Genomic DNA, 23,206 nt, shown 5'->3' with positions numbered 1-23,206 from the left:
GCTGATCGAACGGATACAACTTACGTGCCTCCCGGGCAGAAGGGAAAAAGATGGAAGCGATAAGTACTTGTTGCTGCGGTTAAGGTCTCAACCGACCGATAGGGATATCCTTTAGGCGCTCGATCTTAGTCTTGAGAGAGGGCAAAACACCCTCTGCTTCTTTTGGGGGAGATAATTGACTTAAGGTAATAGATTCTCCAGTTGCTGATCCAAAGCGAGCTTCCTCATCACCATATCACCTAGTATCCCTTCTTGCTAGGGATTGATTTGACTAAGTTTCAGTTCCAAGCACGGACTCAGTTGAGAAAGTGAAAAGGTCAAAGCCGGTGGACCTAACCACATCCCTTTTTGGTTTATAACCAATTGAAGATTCTCTTCGAGCTTTTAGCTATCTGTTTTCCTACTTATTTACCACACCTGGGCGGGTCCATCAGCTAGGTAAGCACGGTTAGCTGGCTCTTTGACTGGATAAGAAACTAAGTAAATAAACTACTGCTTCCGAGCCTCCGTCATTGGGGGTTATTAGTAAATAAGGTCAACCGGCGCGGGATCCTTCGCTGGACTGTGTCACTAGGGACTTTACGGCCTTTACCTATGCTTTCTTCGTCTCTACCTTTTCTTATCTTTCACTCGATCAATAGACTTTCCGGGCTATGCCTTTCCTGCGTTCGTCTTTGCATCTCGATCTGTGTTTGGATATGGATATGAATATTGAAAAGGAGGGGATGCCCATAGTCTTGGAAAGAGATCTGCTGGATATACTTTTCAATATTATAAGTGGATCCGCTACTTCAATAGGTGGTGAAGACAATGCCTACCTGGGTGTACAGTCTATGGTCCATAAGACCATAGGTGTGGTAACTGTAATTACCTAGGTGTCAGAAGTCAAAGAGGGAAGGTTTGAGGAGTCAGTGTCAGTGTCAGGAATCAGTGTCAGTGTCAGGAATCAATTCTCTTGGTCAGGAGTTTTTGATCCATTTAATATATGATGCCAATATTTGGGATGCACTATGGGTGATGGTGCTGAAGTCTACATATCTCATCTAGAAATGATAAAGGTTGGTGTCAAGACCAATCATTAGGAGGCACTGTCAGAGTTGGAGGTGCTGAATTCTTCATCTTAGAAATGATAAAAGGTTCTTGGAGGGCTCTGAGGGATGTTTGGTTGGAAGGTGGGGTGATGGCCCAAATCTCATTTGAAAGCGAGGCAGGCTCAAATGAGCCTTCAGCCAGCCTTGAGCCTTCGGCCAACCTTCGGCCAGCCTTGAGCCTTGAGCCTTGAGCCTTCGGCCAACCTTCGGCTAGCCTTGATGGTGCCCCATCACCCCACCTTCCAACCAAACATCCCTCAGAGCCCTCCAAGAACCTTTTATCATTTCTAAGACGAAGAATTCAGCACCTCCAACTCTGACAGTGCCTCCTAATGATTGGTCCTGACACCAACCTTTATCATTTCTAGATGAGATATGTAGACTTCAACACCATCACTCACAGTGCATCCCAAATATTGGCATCATATATTAAATGGATCAAAAACTCCTAACTAAGAAAATTGATTCCTGACACTGACACATTGATTCTTGACACTGACACTGATTCCTGACGTTGACACACTGATTCCTGACACTGACATTGACTCCTCAAACCTTGACTTCTTACACCTAGGTAATTACAGTTACCACACCTATGGTCTTATGGACCATAGACTGTACACCCCGAACACTTGGATACAAGACTTTAGGATGAATTGATCCAAGAGCTTTGATACCAATTGATATCCTAAAGAGTGCACGGAATTCATAATGACTTTTTCTGTCCACATTGAACACTCGGTGCAAGCCAAGGAATGGGGGAATGGTGTGCTCTAAAGCATAGTTTCTGACAACCTTGGTAATGGTGTAAGGACCATATTGGAGTGGCTGAGCTTCCAATGGGCTCTGGTAAGGCATTCTTTCTGCAAATGCAACCAAACTTTGTCACCCACCTGAAACTTGTGTGACACTTGATGTTGATCATGTCGCTGCTTGTACTTGGCATTTTCTAGAATGGAGTGGTGATATATCGGCCCGTTGGGTAGAGGTGCTCTGGGATTCAGATCGAACGAATGCTTGACTTGACAGTGCAATGGTACCCCTGTGGGTGAGGAGAAGATGTTCTTGTCTTCTTTCATGACCGTATCCACCTGCTTTTGCTGCGTGGAGGAACCCTTCCCAGGGGCCATGGATGTGGCTACGATCTTCCCCTTATTTTGAGAGCGAACCAGAAAGAAAATAAATTTCCTAGTCTGGGAGATGATCTTACTGCCTTTCTTAGCAGAGATTAAAGAAGTGGCGGTAGGTGGGGCTACCTCTGGTATCCTGTATAATGTATTACACAAAGAAATAATAACAGCGCGAGGCCTTGATTCATACACAGCATGTCGCTTCCACAAGTATGGTTGGCCTAATAATACATCACAAACATCAAGAGGTGCAACATCACACAATACCTCATCTGTGAAGGGCTTGATGCTGTAGGGAAGGCGACATTGCTGGTGGACTCAGAGATCTCGTCCTTGGTGAAGCCACCCGATGCTGTACAGTTGTGGGTGTGGTATGGTCGGTAGTCCTAGCCACTTCACGACCTCTGCTGAAATGAGGTTCTTTTGGCTCCCACTGTCAACAATGAATTGCAGCAGCGAACCCTTCACCCACATCTGTGAGTGGAAAAGACACCCCCTCCTCTGGATCTTCGTGCTCATTCTTCTGGATCTTAGCGGTGGCAACAGTGGCGCTGGGCTCCGCATCAATGATCTGCTTCCCTTTGTCATTCCTTTTGTCAGGTTTTGACTCAGGGTCAGAACATGCATTTGATTCTAAAGCCTTCAACTCGGCCACCAGAGATTGCTTGGTCCAACACTCACTTGTGTTGTGAGTGAGGTTCTTATGGAACTCACACCACTTTCCTGTGTCCTACTTTGACTTCGTGGTGTTGTTCTTTTCTTGCGGCTTTGACGGGTTGTCTTGGGTCACCCCGCCTTGGATTTATCCTTTGTCATTTTTTGGACCCTATATTAGGTTGGGCGTACCTACCTATGGTTTTGTGCATGATTTTCACACATGGTTTTGGACGCGATGGTTTTTGGTCCATGGTATTGGATGCTTCAACATGTATAAATATGTATTGTAACATTGAAAGGAACATAATGAAAAGTCACGCTGGTAGTCCCGGTTTTGGGATTTAAGGGAAAATCTCTTTATATATGTGTTTTATGTGTTATGCTCTCGCATTGTTTATTTTCTGTGTTTTAGAGTTTGTATCAAGGTAATTTCTGTATGGCGTTAAAACCTACACTAGATGCATCAACCATCTAGAATCTAGATTCTTCTCTTCTTGCTAGCCTTTGCCTCTACCTCGATTATGTAGGGATATTAATCAACATTGCCAAATTTTGATCAAAATACTTAATCCAAGCCTTAAAATATGGTAGAAAAAGCTTAACATGCTTAATCAATGATTTTGACTTGATTGAAAGGTAATTTTTTGCTAAGGCCATGACAAAGGAGTTCAAAAATTAACACCGCCAACACTAGGGTGCATACAGGGTTTGGTTCTCCTGATTAAATTCCAATCACATACCCTCATACATGATATTTCTGAAAACTGTTAAGTTTGTTGAATTTTGAATAGGATATGAAATTCTATTTTCTTCATATGAAATCCGATGAGGCTGGAACGACTCTCAAACATCTTGAGCCATTTCATTGTAATGTTAAAAATTTAAGTAAAACGATGAAAATGAAAGATAAAGATGAAGATGAAAATTTAAGAATTTAACATTACCATGAGGGAGCATCTAGGAAGCATCTAAGGAGCATCAAGGGAGCACCTTGGGAGTGTTCAGGAAGCCCCAACCCAAATTAAGTCAAAGGAAAAATTAAAAAGAAATTTAGAAATCGGGCCCCTGCGGAACCACCCGTCTCCCTCCACATTTGCTCGCAATTTGTGCGGATCCGTACCTGAACCTCCATATATCCGCAGATTCAGAATCCAGAACCACAGATCAGGTCCGCGCGATTCCAGATTTCCAGGAACCGCCTCAAAATGACGGAACCGCAGAGCTGATTTTTCAGATCTGCGGTTCTGCTAGAGGATCACCCAAGGATCTGTACGTGATACAGTTCCAGCCTTGGATCCTTGTGGGTGGGGAAGGATCGTGCAACACTGGTACATACTCTACCCCACTCTGGATTTGAACTTGTCACCTCTTACTGTTGAAAATTGGTAACTCAGGGATGAATTTCCTTAAATAAAATTTCATTTCTGACAATTATGGAGTGACTTTCTAAAAATGGAAAGTCATTTCTAGCATCTCAAGCATGACTTTCCAAAAATAGTAAATCACCTTGTATCAATTGGTAATCAAGTATAGTTGATGGAAAGTCACTCATCATTAATCAATCCTAATAGTTCAATTTTGACTTAATTATCAATATTATCATTATCCTTATGATACCATGATATTATTATCAAAAATAAATTCAAGTCACCTTACCTTCATACTTCACTCCCCCTGTCCTTATCGTCTCTCATGACTCTACGTTACACTCTCTCTTAGTCTCTCATTAAAGACATGGCATATTCCTGTTACACACTCATTGACGGCATGTCATAAAAAATTCCTCTTACACAATTTTTAAAGCATATGTTACACTTTCTCTTAAATGCATAAGTTACAAAGGCATGCATACCTCTCCTTAAATGGCATTCATTACCCTCTCTCCTTAATGGCATGAGTTACACTTCCTAAAAGGGCATGAGTTACACTCCTCAAGGCATGTGAGATTCCTCCATTGAAGGCATGCATTGCCTCTCTCCATAATGGCTTAAGTTACTCTTCCCTATTTGGCATACGAGTTACTCTAAGGCATGCTCCTCCTTTATGGCATGAATTTGTTGCTCCTCCTATATATATGTGCCTCATATCTTCTCCCCTCACTACTTGTGCATTGTGAAAGAAGGATTCGAAATTGAGAGAGAGAGTTGGAGAGACTTGAAGAAGATTGTGAGAAAGAGAGACTTGGAGAGTAAGAGCAGAACTTGAAGGTTGATTCAGTGTTTGCATCAGTTGCTGCTACTAGTGATCTTCATGCTATAGCTTGTTCAAATTTGGGTGAACTTACTCATTCTCTTGATCTCTCATTGTACTTTGTATCTCTGTTGAACAATTGATATCTAATAGAAGAAGAATTTGGTTGGGTTTTCCCCTTGTGGATTTTGCCCTGGTCATTGGACCTAAATTCTCTGTGTCTCATTGTTCTTGGCTGTCTTTCGTTGTGCATTTGGTCTATGTTCTATCTACAATTGCTTATCTAATATTGTAGCATATAGAAGTTTTGTAATAAGTGATTGTTACAGCTAGAAGATCAGAGTTTTAACACTTACACGGTAACACATGCTGTTAATCTTTAGTAGAATTGGCCACTTTCACTGGTTCCATAGTGAAGTGGCCAATTCACATATTGAAGTGGTTGCCAAACGTGTTCAAATGCCGGTTCATTGGTTTTCTAGGATCAAACTAGCTGAACTAATCAGTTTTTAAAACACTGATTGGAGCCAAAGATGACAAGCTAGCTTTCCTATAGGGAGGATTAACCTACACTTTCATTCTTTTAGCTTTCAGGGCTTGACCGAGGGAGTACGTCTCATGCATCATTGTAATTACATATATAATGAGCCATGTAATTCTTGATGTACTTATTAATGTTTAGTAATGAAATATAAGATGCATTTAAAAAAAAAATTAAACAAAAACAAAGAGAAGTGTATCTAAAACACCAAAATAAAGAACTACAATGTCATTTGCATGCTCCTCATTAATTTTTAACACTAGTAAGTTGCACCATCACATATGCAAAAATGGATATGCAGATGGTGGAAATGTATACGATAAATTTTCAGAAAGGTTGGATATGAAACAATAGGGAAATAACAAACATGTGTGTGCACAAAAAAAATAAAATAAAATCATGAGACAAAATTCATATTTTGTGCCTCTTAGGGTTTTGGTTTTTATTTTTATGTTATGAGGTCCAATTTTAGGGCTAGGGCTTGTTACCGCTCAAACTAGCAGGGGTCCTAAATGGGGATCCTTGAAGGGCTACTACTAGGCTAAGGGCAACAATGGAGCAATAGCCCACTGCCACCTCGACTAAGGTTTCCTTCTCTTTTCGAACTTTCACCAATGGGAGGAGACCTGTTATGATGAGGATCACTAAATGGATAGACCAATAATAGGGTGAAGGGTGATCCTAGAATCCTATTCACAAGAGAGGCTCAAATATGTGGCTTGCTTGCTTTGGAGGCAAGGTTTAAATCTCTCAAGGAAGGGCTTAAGGGGAACTTCAAGATTTAGGTTTAGGGTATGTATCTTATAATGGAGGTTCTCAGTTATTGAAATTCTTGTGAAAGCTTGGATTCTGAGTGATCCTTGAAGAACTACCCTTAATAGTGTATGGGACCACATCGGACCAAGTGGACTCGGGGGTAGGGTTTAGCAACCAATGATATGCTTGACCTATTCCGGAGGGAGGAAAGGACCAAATAAAGATTTTTTAATGCAAGACAAATGTGAGGGTCCCAATGAGGCTTCTAGCATAAGGAAACCTAGGGCAAGATTCAATCTCGAGGCTAGGGCTTGAGATATCTCGAAATCCACCGTCGGAATTTCTTCAAAATTGGAGGGTACCTAGGAAACACACCAGCATAGTAGGGGACGAAAGATCGAATTTTTTTGATGGGTGGTTTGCAAAGATAAAAGATGCCCTAGGGTACCTAATGGGCTAGGCCTAGAAAAGGAGAGGGAGTAGGATGAATAAGGTTTAAGGTGACCACCTTTGGGTGGACCAGTGCCTAATCCTTTGGGAAGATTGGAGTCAAGTAGAATTATGATTATGGACCTTTGAATTTTCTTGGTCAAGGAGGCCTCAAAGACAACTTCGCTTAGCACTAGGACAACAACAAAAGCAACTTCAAAGACTTTATACTTCATTTTGCAAGGTAGATGGCTTATCAAGATGAATTTCAGCGATGAAACATTCCTAGGAACATTCATTCATTATGCATGGCCCATACATGAAGCATTCACTATCCAAAAACAAAATTTCCACAACTTCGCATAAAAAGATGCAACAAATAAGCCCTACTATAGCGAAATCCCAGTAATGTATGTGACAAAAATAGGGATAAAGAATAACATTAAATTGTACTTACATGTATAAGAATATATCCAACCATCCAAAATCTTGCCATTCAAGAAGCTCTAAGACATGAGAAAATAGTCCAAACATCACAATTCATTCCATGCTCCAAAATTCGTTCTCTAAGAAGGATAGCGAAAATCTCTAAAGGGATACAAGTTCCAAATCCCAGTGATGATGCTAAAATGAATCCTCATCACTTGTATTTATACACTTCTAATGAGTTCGATTTAGCTACGTGGGCCTACATTAGCTCCTAAAATAAACTAATGTGCAAAACCACTAACTTCTGGTGACATGCCCACCAAATTAGCTCATAAAGAAAAGAACAAGCGTCTCGAGAGGTCTAATGATCAATAATACATGTCATTGGGCTTTCTAAGAAGCTTGATGAAGTCCATAAGTACCACAATGATGAATAGGACTCCCAAAAGTAGTGGACAAGCGGTTGACCCCTTGTTCTCCATATAATAAACCTGTGGTGCTCCTAATGGGTGTGAGGGCACGCAAGTAACCTCATGGGCCTCCAAGTAGGTCGAAGAAGCCTGTAGACCAATTGTAAGGGCTCAGATGATGGTGTAAGTAATGCCACATCAGCATACAATTCCTGGTCATCTGCCAAGTGTATGGTACAATTGTGGGGCCGACTAGGCATGGTGGACCAGGTGCATCTTCCTTGTCTAATAGGTGAATCTTGAGCAATCTTTGAACATCTCTGGGGATCCATGGAGTGTTGTCTACTATTGTGGAGGTCCATGGCTCTCAACACACACCCTACATGTGCCAACGTAGACCTTTGGAGGGTTAGGACCCCGTATAGGGAAACCAAATCCAAAATGGAGACCATCTGCAATCCTGCATAAGATCCAATGCATCCCCTAGCCTTCTGGTACAACAAGTCATCAAAGCAAACCGAGTTAAAGAGCTTACAGACCATGGACAACAGGTGGGCACTTCATAATGTTATCCTCTTCCATAGTGGGCTTTGGCATGTGCTAATGTCTCCAAGCTCCAAATGGGGTTAACCAAGTATCCTATTAGGTGGTTTCTACCTTTAAAGGGGACAGTATGTGCAAGGTACATCCTTCAAAGGGTGGTGGCATGTGATAAGGAGATGAATGGAGTAGGGAATGAAATGTGGCGGCCCTGGGCCACATGCTGGGGTACTAGGGTAGCTAGCAAAAGGTAGAGCCACACTTGGGTTTATAATGTATAGGAGGGAGCAATCGTGGTACATGGGGTGCCCTGACCTTGATTTTTCCACCCTTCTTTATATGTATTTTGTCTTTTATGACTTTTATTTGATTAACTGCTCAAGGCTCAAGGGATAAGAGCATGATGTGTAAGGTATAGCAGTGGATACCCCCTTTAGGATAGGGAAGCTCATTGCCCACCAGGGGTTGGGACAATCATGGGTTCCTAAATGATAAAGGAGGCTCATCTAGGTCCTATAGGAACCAGGGTGATGGCTATGATAATGGGCTAGAGCTCATGTATTGGCTTTTGCCCACGTGCTAAATGTGTTTGTCCCGACCATATTTTGCATTTTGTGGTACATTTTCCTGTTGAATGTGGCCAATGCTTTTACTTATCTTTTCAGCTGCATCAACCTCCGAGGCATCATTTCAGGCCCGACCCAAGGTGTGGGCAAGGGGAAGGGGAAGGCTAACCCTATGTGGACTCAGTGGAGGATTGTGGACCCAGGTAGGAGGAATGATGAACGGGGTTATAATGAGCGGAAGGGGAGTGATATATGTGGATGAGGGAGCGGGAACACACAACCAAAATCAGGGTTTCCCATGAGGTACGATGAGGTCAGTAAAAGAGATCCCATGGGACTAGGGTCCAAGGTTAACATCCAAAAGAGGTCTAGGGGACAAGAGGACAAACCTAGCCCACTCTTTCCGCCGAATCCCCCCATTAATCCATGCCCAAAATTTTTGATCTAAGTAACCAGATTCATTATATAGGGTCCACGAATCTAAATCTGGCGTGTCGGACATGATTCACTCGAAAATCGTGTCCAAAAAGCATGACATGACGAATCCTATTATGACATGTCGAATCCCAAGCGTGTCATGATTTTTACCAGCGTGTCACAATTTTTGACATTGTGTCCTGTTTTCCAGGACTCGTTTGGCGGAAAAGTGACCTGCGCGGGTTAGAAAAGGACGCATTTGTTCATTACAGCCACGCTGTTTATCATTTGGCAAGCGTTGTTTGAGCTGTTGGCAAGTGGAGAAGGGTTTGGAGCAAGGAGTTAAGGGAGTAAAGCATTCGGCAAGGAGATTCAAGCACTAGGTAAGTGCATTTCAGCTCCATTTTTTTGCATTTCTTATTCTATTACAGCAGTTTGTATATGATTTTTTGTTTACAAATTTGTGCATGTTTTGTTCATTTCTTTTACAGTATTCATGGCTCAATCAAAGGCAGCAGTTAGGGGGCAAAGGAAGGGCAAGAATGTCATGGGTGGAGATGCCTCTCCTCCCCCAATATCATCAGAGTTTGCTGCAAGTAATGTTGAGGGAAGAGGAGGACTTAAAGACAATGATAAATATCCATTGTGGAAATATGTCAGAAGAGAGGATGGGACAAACACCAAGGGAAAGGGAGGAGGCAATGTGCAGTGGAAATGCAACTTTTGTCACATTTTTTTCAAAAGCACAAATTACCGTGTGAAAGCACATTTGTTTGCTTTACCAGGTTGTGGGATTGGAGCTTGTAAAGCTGTTTCTTTACAAAAGAGAAAAGAATTGTAAAAGAAGTCCACTGTTGGTATGGAACATGTGGCTTCAAAATCAAGAAAACCCAAGAATGAAGACCCCCTTCCATTTTTGAGGAAAGCCACCACCAAATTTCCATTTGAGAGTTCTACTTCTACTGGGGGACAAGCAGCAAAAAGAAGAGCACTTGGTCCAATGGACAAGATTTTCCAAAAAGAGAGACGGGAAGAGCTTGATCTCACCATTGCCTTCTTCTTCTATCAAAACTTCATATCATTTAATGTTGCACGCTCACCTCTATTTATTGAGATGTGTCGAGCTCTAACTCAAGGGGCTCCAGCAGGGTATGTGCCTCCTGGGTCAGAGAAGCTGAGAACCACATTGTTGACGAAGGCAAAAAAAGAGGTGCAAAAAATGCTTGAGCCTATTGTAGCATCATGGCCAACATCTGGGGTTAGCATTGTTTCTGATGGATGGATAGATCCAGCACGACACCCAATCATCAACTTCATGGTGTCTTCCTTGAGTGGTCTAGTTTTCATGAAAGCAGTGGATACACTTGGCGAATACAAGGATGCACAATTTATTGGTGAGTTATTTATTAAAGTTATTGAAGATGTAGGTGTTGATTCTTGTGTGCAAATCATTACAGATAATGCACCTGTTTGCAAGACCGCTGGCATGATTGTGGAAGCTAAATATCCACAAGTGTTTTGGACACCTTGCATTGTCCATTCATTGAACTTAGCATTGAAATCCATTGCTTCTGATGTGCTTTGGATTGGAAGCATTATTGAGGATGCAAGACATATCCGTAACTTTGTGCAAAATCATACAAATGCCCTCACTATCTACAAGGAGTACACCAATCTATCATTGTTGAAGATTGCTGATAGACAGTTTGCCTCTTCATTCATGATGTTGAAGAGGTTGAGGGAGGTCAAGGCCGCTCTTGGGGCCATGGTTATTTATGAGTTTTGGTCTTTTTGGAGAAAGACAGATCAAGTGGCCTCTAAAAGAGTGAAGGACACAGTGCTAGATGATGCTTGGTGGGAGAGGGTAGATCTAATTATTCAGATCATGGACCCTATCATTTCTTTGCTTCGATTTGCAGATACAGACAAACCCATCCTAGGAGAGGTTTATGAGGGATGGGATTCCATGATTGAGTTTGTGAGGAGCATTATTCTACAGAGTGAGTGCCCTGAGTATGAGACATCACCAGAGGCCTTCTGTGATACTATACAAAATATTCTTGTTAGCAGATGGGACAAGAATTGTACACCTTTACATTGTTTGGCTCACTCATTGAACCCCAAATACTACAGCCATGAGTGGCTGAATGGTGGACCTTCCCGCAGATTCCCTCCTCACATGGATGGTGAAATCTCACAGGGGAGGAAAGAGGCATTCAGGCGGATTTTTCAGGATAGTGCATTGCTTGCTGAGGTGGAGGATGCCTTTGCAGAGTTTTCCACTGGCAGTGGTCGATTTGGAGGTTATGATGTGATTAGAGACAGGGGGGCTAAGAAGCCCTATTCTTGGTGGGCAAATCATGGGGCAACAAGCCCTCCTCTTCAGCAGTTAGCCATGAGGCTCCTCTCTCAGGTGACTTCATCCTCTTGTTGCAAGAGGAATTGGAGCACATATGGGAATTTGTATAGTGTGAAGAAGAGCAGGCTTGAGCAGTCCAGGGCAGAGACAATGGTGTATGTGCACGCCAACCTTCGTCTTATTTACATGCAGAGGGAAGAGTGGTTGAGGGGAAAGACAAAGATGTGGGATGTCTTTCCTGATGATATGGGTCTGGACAAGAGTGTTGAGTTGGCATTGGTCAACATGGATCTCAATGATCCAGTGCTAGAGCCTGTTAGATTTGATGACTTAGAGGGGTCATCCTCCACACCAGCAGATGCAGAGGCGACTATGGATACAGGGGAGGAGGAGGATGCAGAGGAGAGTAGTGGGGACCATGATGATGAGGACATTGATGCTGATTCTGATGCTGATGATGAGGATTGATGCCTTGAGGCTTGTATACCTGTAGTTGTTTTATATTTTCTATTTCTATTTGCCATTGGCATTGCACCAACACTACCTATGTAACACATTTTGATTTGATGACTTAATGAGAAAACTACAGTTGTCAGTGTGTTTATCTTACTATCTTGTAGTTGTAAGTTGTCTTTCAATTATGAATTATGAATCATGATTTATGTGACCAGTACCACTGACATGTATTTGAATTTTGTATGTACTATGCATGCTATAGATGAAGATCTATGTTTGAAATCAATAAATTTGTATCATTAATTAAAATTTGTGTAAGAAATATCTAATTTTTAATATATATATATATATTTTTAAATATATATATATATATATATATTTTTTTTTTAATAAAATAATATATAACGAATCCTACGTGTCCTATTCCGGGGGGTCAACGTGTCCAAATCCGACACCACGAATCCCGAATCCCCGTGTCAGGTGACTTAGGCTTTGATGATAAGTAAACTACAATTCTCAATTACCAAATGACATGGCATACCTTTAGGTTTGGGAGGCCCACCTTCAAACATACGACCATGACAGATGGGTGAGGGACCACATCGCTGGCTCAGGTGGCGGAGAAGTGGCACAACGCGCTGGTTGGTGGCTGCAAGGGGTTGCCGGCTGAGGACCATCTTCTAGATTTTTTTCTAGGGATAACACCCATAAAAGGTGGGTAACATCTGGCTCCAACTGGGACGTTATCTATTGAACAATGGGCGAAGCTACACGAACGAGAGGTCACGAGAACACCAACAATCTCTTGGTACAACGCAAACCTGCTACCATCACATAAATGAAAAACACGGGGCAACATGCTTTCGCAACGCCTCATGATCACACATGCTTGGATTAGACCCATAAAATCGACTCATAAAAATAAACTTTCAAATGTAGTTTTAAATCTAAATGCAGCTAATCTATCATGAGAAATATCATATGACATTAGTTCTAATGCGAAAATCAATATGCAATGCATCCTACCCTAACATGCATATGGTACAAAACTAATACTAAGTGTAATCATAAAGCCAATGCAACCAACATATCATCAAATCAATATAAATATGCCAGCCTATATGATTACTCATGCAACAAATGTGGACTGAATCATATGGATGATAAGGCTGATGGGAGGTAGGAAAATAGAATGCCCACACATGGATGATCATGTGAGAGGTGGTAAGAAAATGATGTAATCTAGTCCATGAGATCCTCTCTTCTAACCAAAATATAGAGATGTCAATGATTAGGCCTATAAAATTTTGATGGATGACAACCTCGAGCATATAATGGTCCTTATCATTTATGTCATATTTTATGGCCTCTACAGGGTTATGATTAGTAGAAACGAGAGATTGATGAGATGGAGAAACACAAGCAAGTTTCCCATGATGATCACATTGCAAAGGGGAGGTTATAGATTGATCATGATCCTGAGGGGGTGCCCAAGGAGATAAAGAATATTCAATGAGGGGTTCTTCCTTGACACTATACTCAGAAAGGGGAAAGGGATCAAGGTCACTTGAGATCATATGAGAACAAGCACGAGAATCACTCTCAAAATGATGAACAAGAGAAGAAGGCAAAGGGGAGGGTGGAGTGTTATATCCAATAGGTTTCTCTTCCCCAAAATCATAATCTAAAGGCTTAGGTGATTTGAATATAGAATCATAAGGAGGAGCCTTATCGATTTCCTTAGTATCATAGATTGGGCCTTTCCTAACAGGAAAATTGATCACTTCCAACTGCCCCTCCTTATGTAAGGGAAAATAAAATTTCTCCTTCCCAAGGGCATCAATGGATATGTCATCATAAATAATACCCGAGAGAAAGGGAGGACCAATTTCAACCTCATCCTCCTTGTCGGTGTCATAAATGGGAGCACAATCAAATTGAGGACCAACAATTTCCCATTTCTCCTTTTCAATGTGGAAGTAATCTCCAATATCATCTTCTAAGGGGCAAATGGGATCACCTTCCTCAAGGTTCTCAAAAGGAGAGTCATTGGGAGTAATATCCTCAAGAAAGGTAAGGTTAGTCTCAACTTCATCCTTTCCAACACCATAATCATCCTTTTCATCATGTGGACCCGAGGAGGACTCGTCTTCTTGCTCATTACTTAGATTCTCAATGTCTTGATGATGGTCAATGAAGGCTTCCTCTTGGATGCTTAATCTAGGGCATAGTTGAAAATGCCTAAGAAAGCCATCAACGAACTCCTCTATAAATGAGATGCTCTTAGGTTCATGATCATGCAACCATGAGTTATGACCACCGAGAGATCCCATGAACAACAACACAAGGACATCTTGGTGAACAACCTCCTCTCTGGAAGCATGTGCACTAAATATTTCTACGTGGTCAATTTCGGAGAGTAGATCATCATCAAACACGAGCACACCACGTACCATCCTTCCTGTGGCATGATTAGGGTGCCTAGGGATGTTAGCAATGTCCAAAGCAGGAAATTTATCAAAGAAAGACAACCTATTTGAGATATACATGAAAAATATGTAAGACTCGCCAGGGTGAATTTAAAGATGCCTAGAAAAATGCTTGCTTCACCCTACAAAACCGACCTTAAAGTTCAATGAAGAACTAGGGCTTCGTTCTCCCAATGGAGTCGATAATAATGTTATGTCAATATGTCGTACGGGGAACAAAACACATGTTTCGTGTCCTCGACAACGGTGCCAAAATGTTACCACTCAAACTAACAGGGGTCCTAAAAGGGGATCCTTGAAGGGCTACTACTAGGATAAGGGCAACAATGGGGCAATAGCCCAATGTCACCTCGGCTAAGGCTCCCTGCTCTTTATGGACTTTCACCAATGGGAGGAGACCCGTTATGATGAGAATCACTAAATGGATAGACCAATGATAGGGTGGGGGGTGATCCTAGAAGTGTATTCCCAACAAAGGCTCAAATATGTGGCTTGCTTGCTTTGGAGGCAAGGTTTAAAGCTCTTAAGGAAGGGCTTAAGGGGAACTTCAAGATTTAGGTTTAGGGTATGTATCTTATAATGGAGGTTCCTAGGCCTTGAAATTCTTGTGAAAGCTTCGATTCTGAGTGATCCTTGAAGAATTACCTTTAATAGTGTATGGGACCACACGGGACCAAGTGGACCCGAGGTTAGGGTTTAACAACCAATGATATGGTTGACCTATTCTGGAGGGAGGAAAGGACCAAAGAAAGAATTTTTAGTGCAAGACAATGTGAGGGTCCCAATACCTTTAATAGTGTATGGGACCACACGGGACCAAGTGGACCCGAGGTTAGGGTTTAACAACCAATGATATGGTTGACCTATTCTGGAGGGAGGAAAGGACCAAAGAAAGAATTTTTAGTGCAAGACAATGTGAGGGTCCCAATGAGGCTTCTAGCCTAAAGAAAGCCATAGCAAGATTCAATCTCGAGGCTAGCGCTTGAGATATCTCGAAATCCCACCGTTGGAATTTCTTTAAAATTGGAGGGCACCTAGGAGACACATCAATGCAATAGGGGTCAAGAGATCGAATTTTTTTGATGGGTGGTTTGTGAGATAAATGATGCCCTAGGGGACCTAATGGGCTAGGCCTAGAAAAGGAGAGGGAGTAGGATGAATAAGGTTTAAGGTGATCACCTTTGGGTTGACCAGTGCCTAATCCTTTGGGGAGATTAGAGTCAGGTAGAATTATGACCATGGACCTTTGAATTTTCTAGGTCAAGGAGTCCTCAAAGACAACTTCGCTTACCACTAGGGCTGCAGAAAAAACAACTTCAAAGACTATATACTTTGTTTTGCAAGGTAGATGACTTATCAAGATTAATTTCAGCAATGAAACATCCCTAGGAACATTCATTCATTATACATGGCCCATACATGAAGCATTCACTATCCAGAAACAAAATTTCCACTTCGCATAAAGTGATGCAACAAATAAGCCCTAGTATAGCGAAATCTCAGCAACAATGTATGTGACAAAAATAGAGAAAAAGAATAACATTAAATTGTGCTTACATCTATAAGAATATGTCCAACCATACAAAATCTTGCCATTCAAGAAGCTCCAAGACATGAGAAAATAGTCCAAACATCAAAATTCATTCCATGCTCCAAAATTCGTCCTCCAAGAAGGATAATGAAAATATCTAAAGAGATACAAGTTCCAAATCCAAGTGATGATGCTAAAATGAATCCTCATCACTTCTATTTATACACTTCTAATGAGTTCGATTTAGCTACTTGGGCCTACATTAGCCCCTAAAATAAAATACTTGGCAAAATAACTAACTTTTGCTGACAAGCCCACCAAACTGGCTCATAAACAAAAGAACAAGCCTTTTGAGAGGTTGAATGATCAATAATACATGTCGTTGGGCCTTCTAAGAAGCTTGATGAAGTCCATAAGTACCACAATGATGAATAGGACTCCCAAAAGTACGGGACAAGGGTTTGTCCCCTTGTTCTCCAAATAATAAACCTGTGGTGCTCCCAATGGGTGTGAGGGCACACAAGTAACCTCATGGGCCTCCAAGTAGGTCGAAGATGCCTATAGACCAACTGTAAGGGCTCAGATGATGGTGTAAGTGATGCGACATTAACATACAAGTCCTGTGTCATCTGCCAAGTGTATGGTACAGTTGTGGGGCCGACTGGGCATGGAACTAGGTGCATCTTCTTCGTCCAATAGGTGAATCTCGGGCAATCTCTGAACATCTCTAGGGATCCATGGAGTGTTTTCTACTATTGTGGAGGTCCATGGCTCTCAACACACACCCTACATTTGCCAATGTAGACCTCTAAAGGGATAGGAGTCAGGACCCCGTATAGGGAGACCAAACCCAAAATGGAGACCATTTGCAATCCTGCATAAGATTTAATGCATCCCCTAGCTTTCCAGTACAATAAGTCATCAAAGGAAATCGAGTTAAAGAGCTTACAAACCGTGGACAACAGGTGGGCATTTCATAATGGCATGCCCTTCCATAGTGCTCTTTGGCATGTGCTAATGTCTCCAAGTTCCAAATGGGGTTAACCAAGAATCCTATTAGGTGGTTTCTACCTTTAAAGGGGACAATATATCCAAGGTACATCCTTCAAAGGGTGGTGGCATGTAATAAAGAGATGAATGGAGTAGGGAATGAAAAGGGGCAACCCTGGGCCACATGTTGGGGTACTAGGGTAGCTCGCAAAAGGGAAGCCCACACTTGGGTAGATAATATATAGGAGGGAGCAATCGTGGTACATGAGGTGCCCCGACCTTGATTTTTCCACCCTTCTTTATATGCCTTTTGCTTTTTATGATTTTTTTTTGATTAACTACTCAAGGCTCAAGGGATAAGAGCATGATGTTTAAGGTATAGCAGTGGGTACCCCCTTTAGGGTAGGATGGTTCATTGTCCACCAGGGGTTGGGAGTCGGGACAGTCATGGGTTCCTGAATGATAAATGAGGCTCATCTAGGGCCTATAGGAACTAGGATGATGACCATGATAATGGGGTAGACCGTAGAGCTCATGTATTGGCTTTTGCCCACGTGCTAAATGTGTTTGTCCCGACCACCTTTTGCATTTTGTGGTACATTTTCCTGTTGAATGTGGCCAATTATGCTGTTACCTATCTTTTCAGCTGCATCAACCTTCGGGGCATCATTCCAAGCCCGAACCAAGGTGTGGGCAAGGACAATGGGAAGGCTAACCCTATGTGTACCCAGTGGAGGAATGTGGATCCAGGTGGGAGGAATGATGAATGGGATTATAATGAGCGGAAGGGCAGTGATATATGTGGATGAGAGAGCAAGACCACTCAACCAAAATCAGGGTTTCCCATGAAGTATCGTCCCTAAAGCCCAAAGGTCAGTAAAAGAGATCCCACAGGACTAGGGTCCAAGATTAACATCTAAAAGAGGTCTAGGGGACAAGAGCACAGACCTGGACCACTCTTTCTGCCGAATCCACCCATTAATCCATGCTCAAAAGTTTCCATGATAAGTTAACTACAATACTCAATTACCAAATGACAAGGCATACCTTAAAGTTTGGGAGGCCCACCTTCAAACATACGACCATGACAGATGGGTGAGGGACCACATGGCTAGTTCAGGTGGCGGAGAAGTGGCACAATGAGCTAGTTGGTGGCTGTAAGCTAAGTCACCGGATTCGCCGTATTTAATCCATAAAATTCGAAATTCGCCGTATTTCAAGCTCATTCGAATTTGTTCGTTCCAGTACGCCGTATTTAATGCCGTATTCGAATTTCATGGCGTATTCGAATTTTTGTCGATTAAATTCGCCATTAAAATCGATGAAATTCGTTGAGATGCGTTAAAATTCGTTTTTTTCGCGCCGGGGGTATGAGTGTTGCTGTTTTAGCTTAGGTTTCATTGGTTTCCTTGTTGTTTTCATTGCCGGGCTGATTGGAAAGTGATTGTTCTTTGGATTGTTTGTTTTCAGCGGGCCTGTGTTGAAACGGTAAGGTGGCGATATTTCCCCGGCGGATAGTTTGAATTTTCCAGTTTGGTCACCCTCATCCTTTGGAATTGTTTGTTTTCCGCGGGGCTGTGTTGCAAGGGTAAGGTGGCGAGATTTTCGCGGCGGATAATTTGAATTTCCCGGTGACCGTAAAATCCCGAAAATCATATTTTCGACGTTGTTTTCTTACATTCTACTCTTTACGTGTGACTTTTGTCTCGAGGTTGTCAATTTGGTGTGGTATTATTATCCTGGGAAATTTTTAATTTGAGGTGGCAGCGTGCGTCTCCAGTTCACTTTGAACAATGTTGGAATTTGGATTTTCTTGAAAATATTTTGGGTTTTTTTTGTTTTTTGTTTTTTTATTATGTTTTGGGGTTTTATGTTTCTGATCTTTAAAATTTTGTTTTTCGCTTTTTGATAAAAAATTAATATTTTTTCAATAAATGTTTTATTAAAAAATTAGTTTTCAATAATATATTTATATTAAAAAGTTTTAAGAAAAAAACTGTAACACAAATGATTTATTGAATGTTGAATTTTGGTTTGGAATTGTATTTTATACTCACAATAAAATCTTCATAATCTTTAAAGTATATGACAAAGTACTAACTAGATCTTATAGGATGTATAAGAAATCAACAAAGTAAAACCATTGAATGTTACCAATAATAACTCAAAAGTAGATTAATGGATATGGTTTATGTTACTATTTTAATAATCTAATATATACTATTCGATTTAAAGACAATGTATAAGATTATGTTATATTGTTATAATGTTATGGCCACTAAGAGAATAACCACTCAGATAATGTTATAAGATTAATGTTAGATTGTAAGTGTTACAACTTTTAATAGTCTGATTATAAGGATAATCATGATAAAACTCACTCCATACCATTTCTCATATGCATATGATATATCTATCTTTAATATACATTTTTTTTTTCGAATTTCTATATGTCGAATTTTATGTCGAATTTTATCGACAAAATTTGAGTTGCCGAACTTTATTCGAATTTCATGGTCCTCGAACTCGAACTCGAACTCGAACCTGGTGACTTAGGCTGTAAGGAGCTGCCGGCTGAGGACCATCTTCTAGAATATTTTTTTCTGGGGATATCACCCACAAAATGGTGGGTAACAGGGCTTAAGTCTTTGCTTCTAGGGTCTTTTATTTGTTTTTTCATGTAGTAAGATGAAACATTCCAGAAAATTAAGGTACATTTCAAAGTCATGCCAAAACTTGAGTTTGCCGTATCAGCTTCAATAAATGCTGTTTCAGTTTTTCTGATACAATTTGGAAACATTTCTGTGCTGTTTCCAAGCTGTATCCTGCTTGTTTCAGTTTCTGAAATGCAGAACGATGTATCCCCTTTTGTCTCAGACATGTTCATCAACTTAGCAACACTGTTCAATGATCTAATAAATCTTTCAACTCTCACAAACACAATCTCATTTTGGAGCAGCTAGACATCTTATCTCTAAACAGGGTTCATTTTATTTTGTCCGAGGGATGCCAGGCTTAGTGGATTCATAGTCTTGACATCCCTGTATAAGTTCCTCTTCAGTCAAACTTGGAACTTCCAGCAAAAATTACTCAACCTCATCTATCAAAAATGAATCTTGACCTTTGCCCACGTTTGATGAGTTGCTGGAGCCTTCTCCAAACTCTATTTTTAGCTATGAGGTCCCACCATTGTTGTATGTCTTTGGGAGATTCTTCATTTTGCCACACTCATCTCTCCTATGTCCACACTCTAGTTATAATGGGAAGGACCCCCTATGTAGTTTGTCATGGCTCTTTTGTTGTGATTAATCAGAAGGTAAGGACTCAATGTCAAAATCTAGAGCCACCAAATATGTTCAGCATAGATTTTTCCCATGATTGTGAATTTAGAGTATTGATATTGAAAAGGAAAATGTCTATGAATGTGATTTAAATTAATAGGTAAGCAGTAAGCACATAAAACAATATTAATGGCATAGCAAAAAACGGCAGGCTCATAGCACAACAGTTTACACGTGATTTCTCTTGTTTGTATGTGTATTTAATATATTCAATCAGATATCATAATCTTGGTTACATTGTATATCTACAAGCATGTAATGGTAGCTGCAAGTCTTTTACTCATTGTGATTGAGTCTTTTGGCACATTGGGGATTTCTAACTGCATACAAGATTTGTTTCTAAGAAGTAACCTGTATGTATGGAGTGAATACACATGTAATATGAATTTCCAGATTTACCTTCATTTTTATCGGTTTGGGATTGTTAACAGTTACAAGTGATTTCATCACCAATAAGTTTAGGTAAAATATTTTATATACCACTCATTTTCTTTTGTTTTTCCAGATGCACCACAAAATTGGTCAGGGTCAACTTGCTACAGAGGGTTTGGAAAAGTTTATTGCAGAGCATCCATCAGAGGCTGATTTGACAGTTGTTAACTTGTTGGCTGCACTACATATGGAAAACAACGCGTATTCTAAAGCAATTGAGCAGATTGAACATGCACGCATGATTTACTGTTCAGGACAGGGTTTGCCACTAGACCTTGCTGTCAAAGCTGGTATTTGTCGAGCACATATTGGAAATGTGGAAGAAGCTGAGGTATGCTCTCTGTTCATGGCTTACCTTTTTCATCTGCGATGCCTTAATCATAGTCTAAAATTTTCTAACAGGATGACTTAAATTCTAGTCCTGTTCTTCTGAATATACTGTGGCTTTCTAATTTAAGCCTTTCAGATTTGCATTTTAATGTTGTTAAATTGTTCAATAGGCGTTGGACTAACTCCAAACAGTCTTCTTTCCTTAATTGTAGAAATTCTTTGAGGACCTTCTCACAGAGCAGGCTGAAGACTTTGCTGATCTGATATCTGATGTTGCTGATGCATATATGAGTCTTGGACATCATCAACTTGCTCTAAAATATTTTTTCATGCTAGAAGGAACAGTGTCATTTGAAAATGTAAGATATAGTTGTTTTGTTTGGGTTAAAGCTATTTTTTGCAAGAAGCACATTTGTGTCACAAAACTAAGCTGGAACCACCACATTTAGCCTATTTGTAATTTACATATTCCCATCTCACCTTTTCTGCTTCGGTAATATGAGTGGATTTATGTGCAAACTATTTCCAATGCAGTCTAGATCTTTAAACTGTAGTATTTGTTTTGATTACCTTTTTTTGTAAAATTCTTCTCATAATCACATAAATATATTTACATCAGGAAAAAGGAAAAGCAGATATCAGAAGTGTATAAATAGTAAATACAATAATATTTACATTCTCTTCCTCATAGCAACAAAAACATAAATAAAATCCGGGAAGGCAGTAGTATAGATTGTTTTATTTATATTGGTGCACCAGTCAGAGAAAAGTGTTGCTGTGTGGGATATTGCACTGGTGCCTGTCACTTAGACATTCATGGGTATAACTCTGGAATTTGTTCCTGATTTTTTAAAGGAATTTATATAGAAATCTCTGAAGATTGTTTATTGTTTCTGTTAACTGCATACATTTCCTTATCTGGGTTGCTTGGAGGAAAACTATTTCTTTGTAAATATAAAGGTCAATGTAAGATGACAATTCTCTTACTGGAAATTCCGAAATTCCAATGCTGCTCGTAGACCTGCCATTCCTTTCATTTGACCTGCACTCTATCCAAGCACCAGTCCCACAGTTGAATCCTGAAGGGGAAAGTTCATCCTCAAAAGGGACACAGGATTTGTGGGATCCATGTAGGGGCTTCATCAACTCCAACTGGCCAGAACTCCAACTTGTGATCACTGAAAACAACACCCAAGTTTGCGGAAGAAGTGCTTAAGTAGCCCATATTCCTAATCACCAAATCAGGTTCAATGTGTACAGGCTAGATAGAATCAACAAGTTGGTTATTGGGGGCCTACTTGTCTCTGGGGATCTGAATTCCCTGGATCCTTCCCAGCAAACTTGCTGACACTAGAAGAAATCCAAGTGCATCAATATCTGGGATGTATAAGGAGCCAAAGGATAGGCTTGCTTGATGGATTTGTGCAGTAAAAAGCCATTAAGCAAGATCCATTGACTGCGACAAAAGCTGAAGCATTTGTGAAGAAGGTGCACATCATCCTTGTGAGGGTTGATTAAAAACTTAGCCTTTCCAATGTATCCAGAATAAAACACTAATCAACTGTATCATATGCTTAGTCAAGGCCAGTCTTCAGAGAAAGGGATTCTTGGTTGGTCTCCCAACCCCATTCCATGAATTCCCAAACTGTGAGAACATCTATTACAAATCTTTTGCAAACACGTTTGATTGTCCTATTTTTACAATTCACGATGCCACCCTGTGGATTTGCAATGACAAAACCTTAGCAATAATTTTATAAGCAACATTTATGAGTGAGGGGCCTCCACCCACCGATGGAGTCTTTGGTGGCATTCTTTAGGTTGAGGCTTATAAGACTTTGATTAAGAAATTCTGAAAGCTTTTCTTGTCTAAAAACTTCTTGAACCATCTTGAAACAATTGGGGGCTTCCACAGTCAAACATATGAGAAATCATTGTTGGGATTATTTGTGTAGAGCTAAGTCACCCGACACAATGACACGAGACAAGGAGGATGCGGAAATACAATTGTCTAACACGGGACACGATGACCCCTGAAATAAGAGACATGGAGGACATGTATATATATATATATATAACAAATGAGTGAATTATTACACAAAAAATGAAAAGTAGACAAGGA

General features: G+C 40.7%; 1 protein-coding gene across 2 annotated transcripts in view; it reads left to right on the top strand.

Moving 5' to 3' along the window:
• The window catches only part of LOC149169799 (tetratricopeptide repeat (TPR)-containing protein), a 437,974-nt gene that overhangs the window by 76,759 nt on the left and 338,009 nt on the right, over nucleotides 1-23,206 (top strand). For both annotated transcript variants that reach the window (XM_089428816.1, XM_089428817.1), the window contains exons 6-7: nucleotides 20,828-21,085; nucleotides 21,297-21,443. In XM_089428816.1, the coding sequence (XP_089284942.1) occupies nucleotides 20,828-21,085; nucleotides 21,297-21,443 (405 nt within the window). The remainder of the gene's footprint in view (nucleotides 1-20,827; nucleotides 21,086-21,296; nucleotides 21,444-23,206) is intronic.

Source organism: Pinus tabuliformis, chromosome 4_2 (assembly GCF_031772625.1).
Source record: "Pinus tabuliformis cultivar Carrire ecotype Pingquan chromosome 4_2, CPIR1, whole genome shotgun sequence".
Taxonomy (NCBI): Eukaryota; Viridiplantae; Streptophyta; class Pinopsida; order Pinales; family Pinaceae; genus Pinus; species Pinus tabuliformis.
This window is presented reverse-complemented; position numbering and strand designations above follow the sequence as displayed.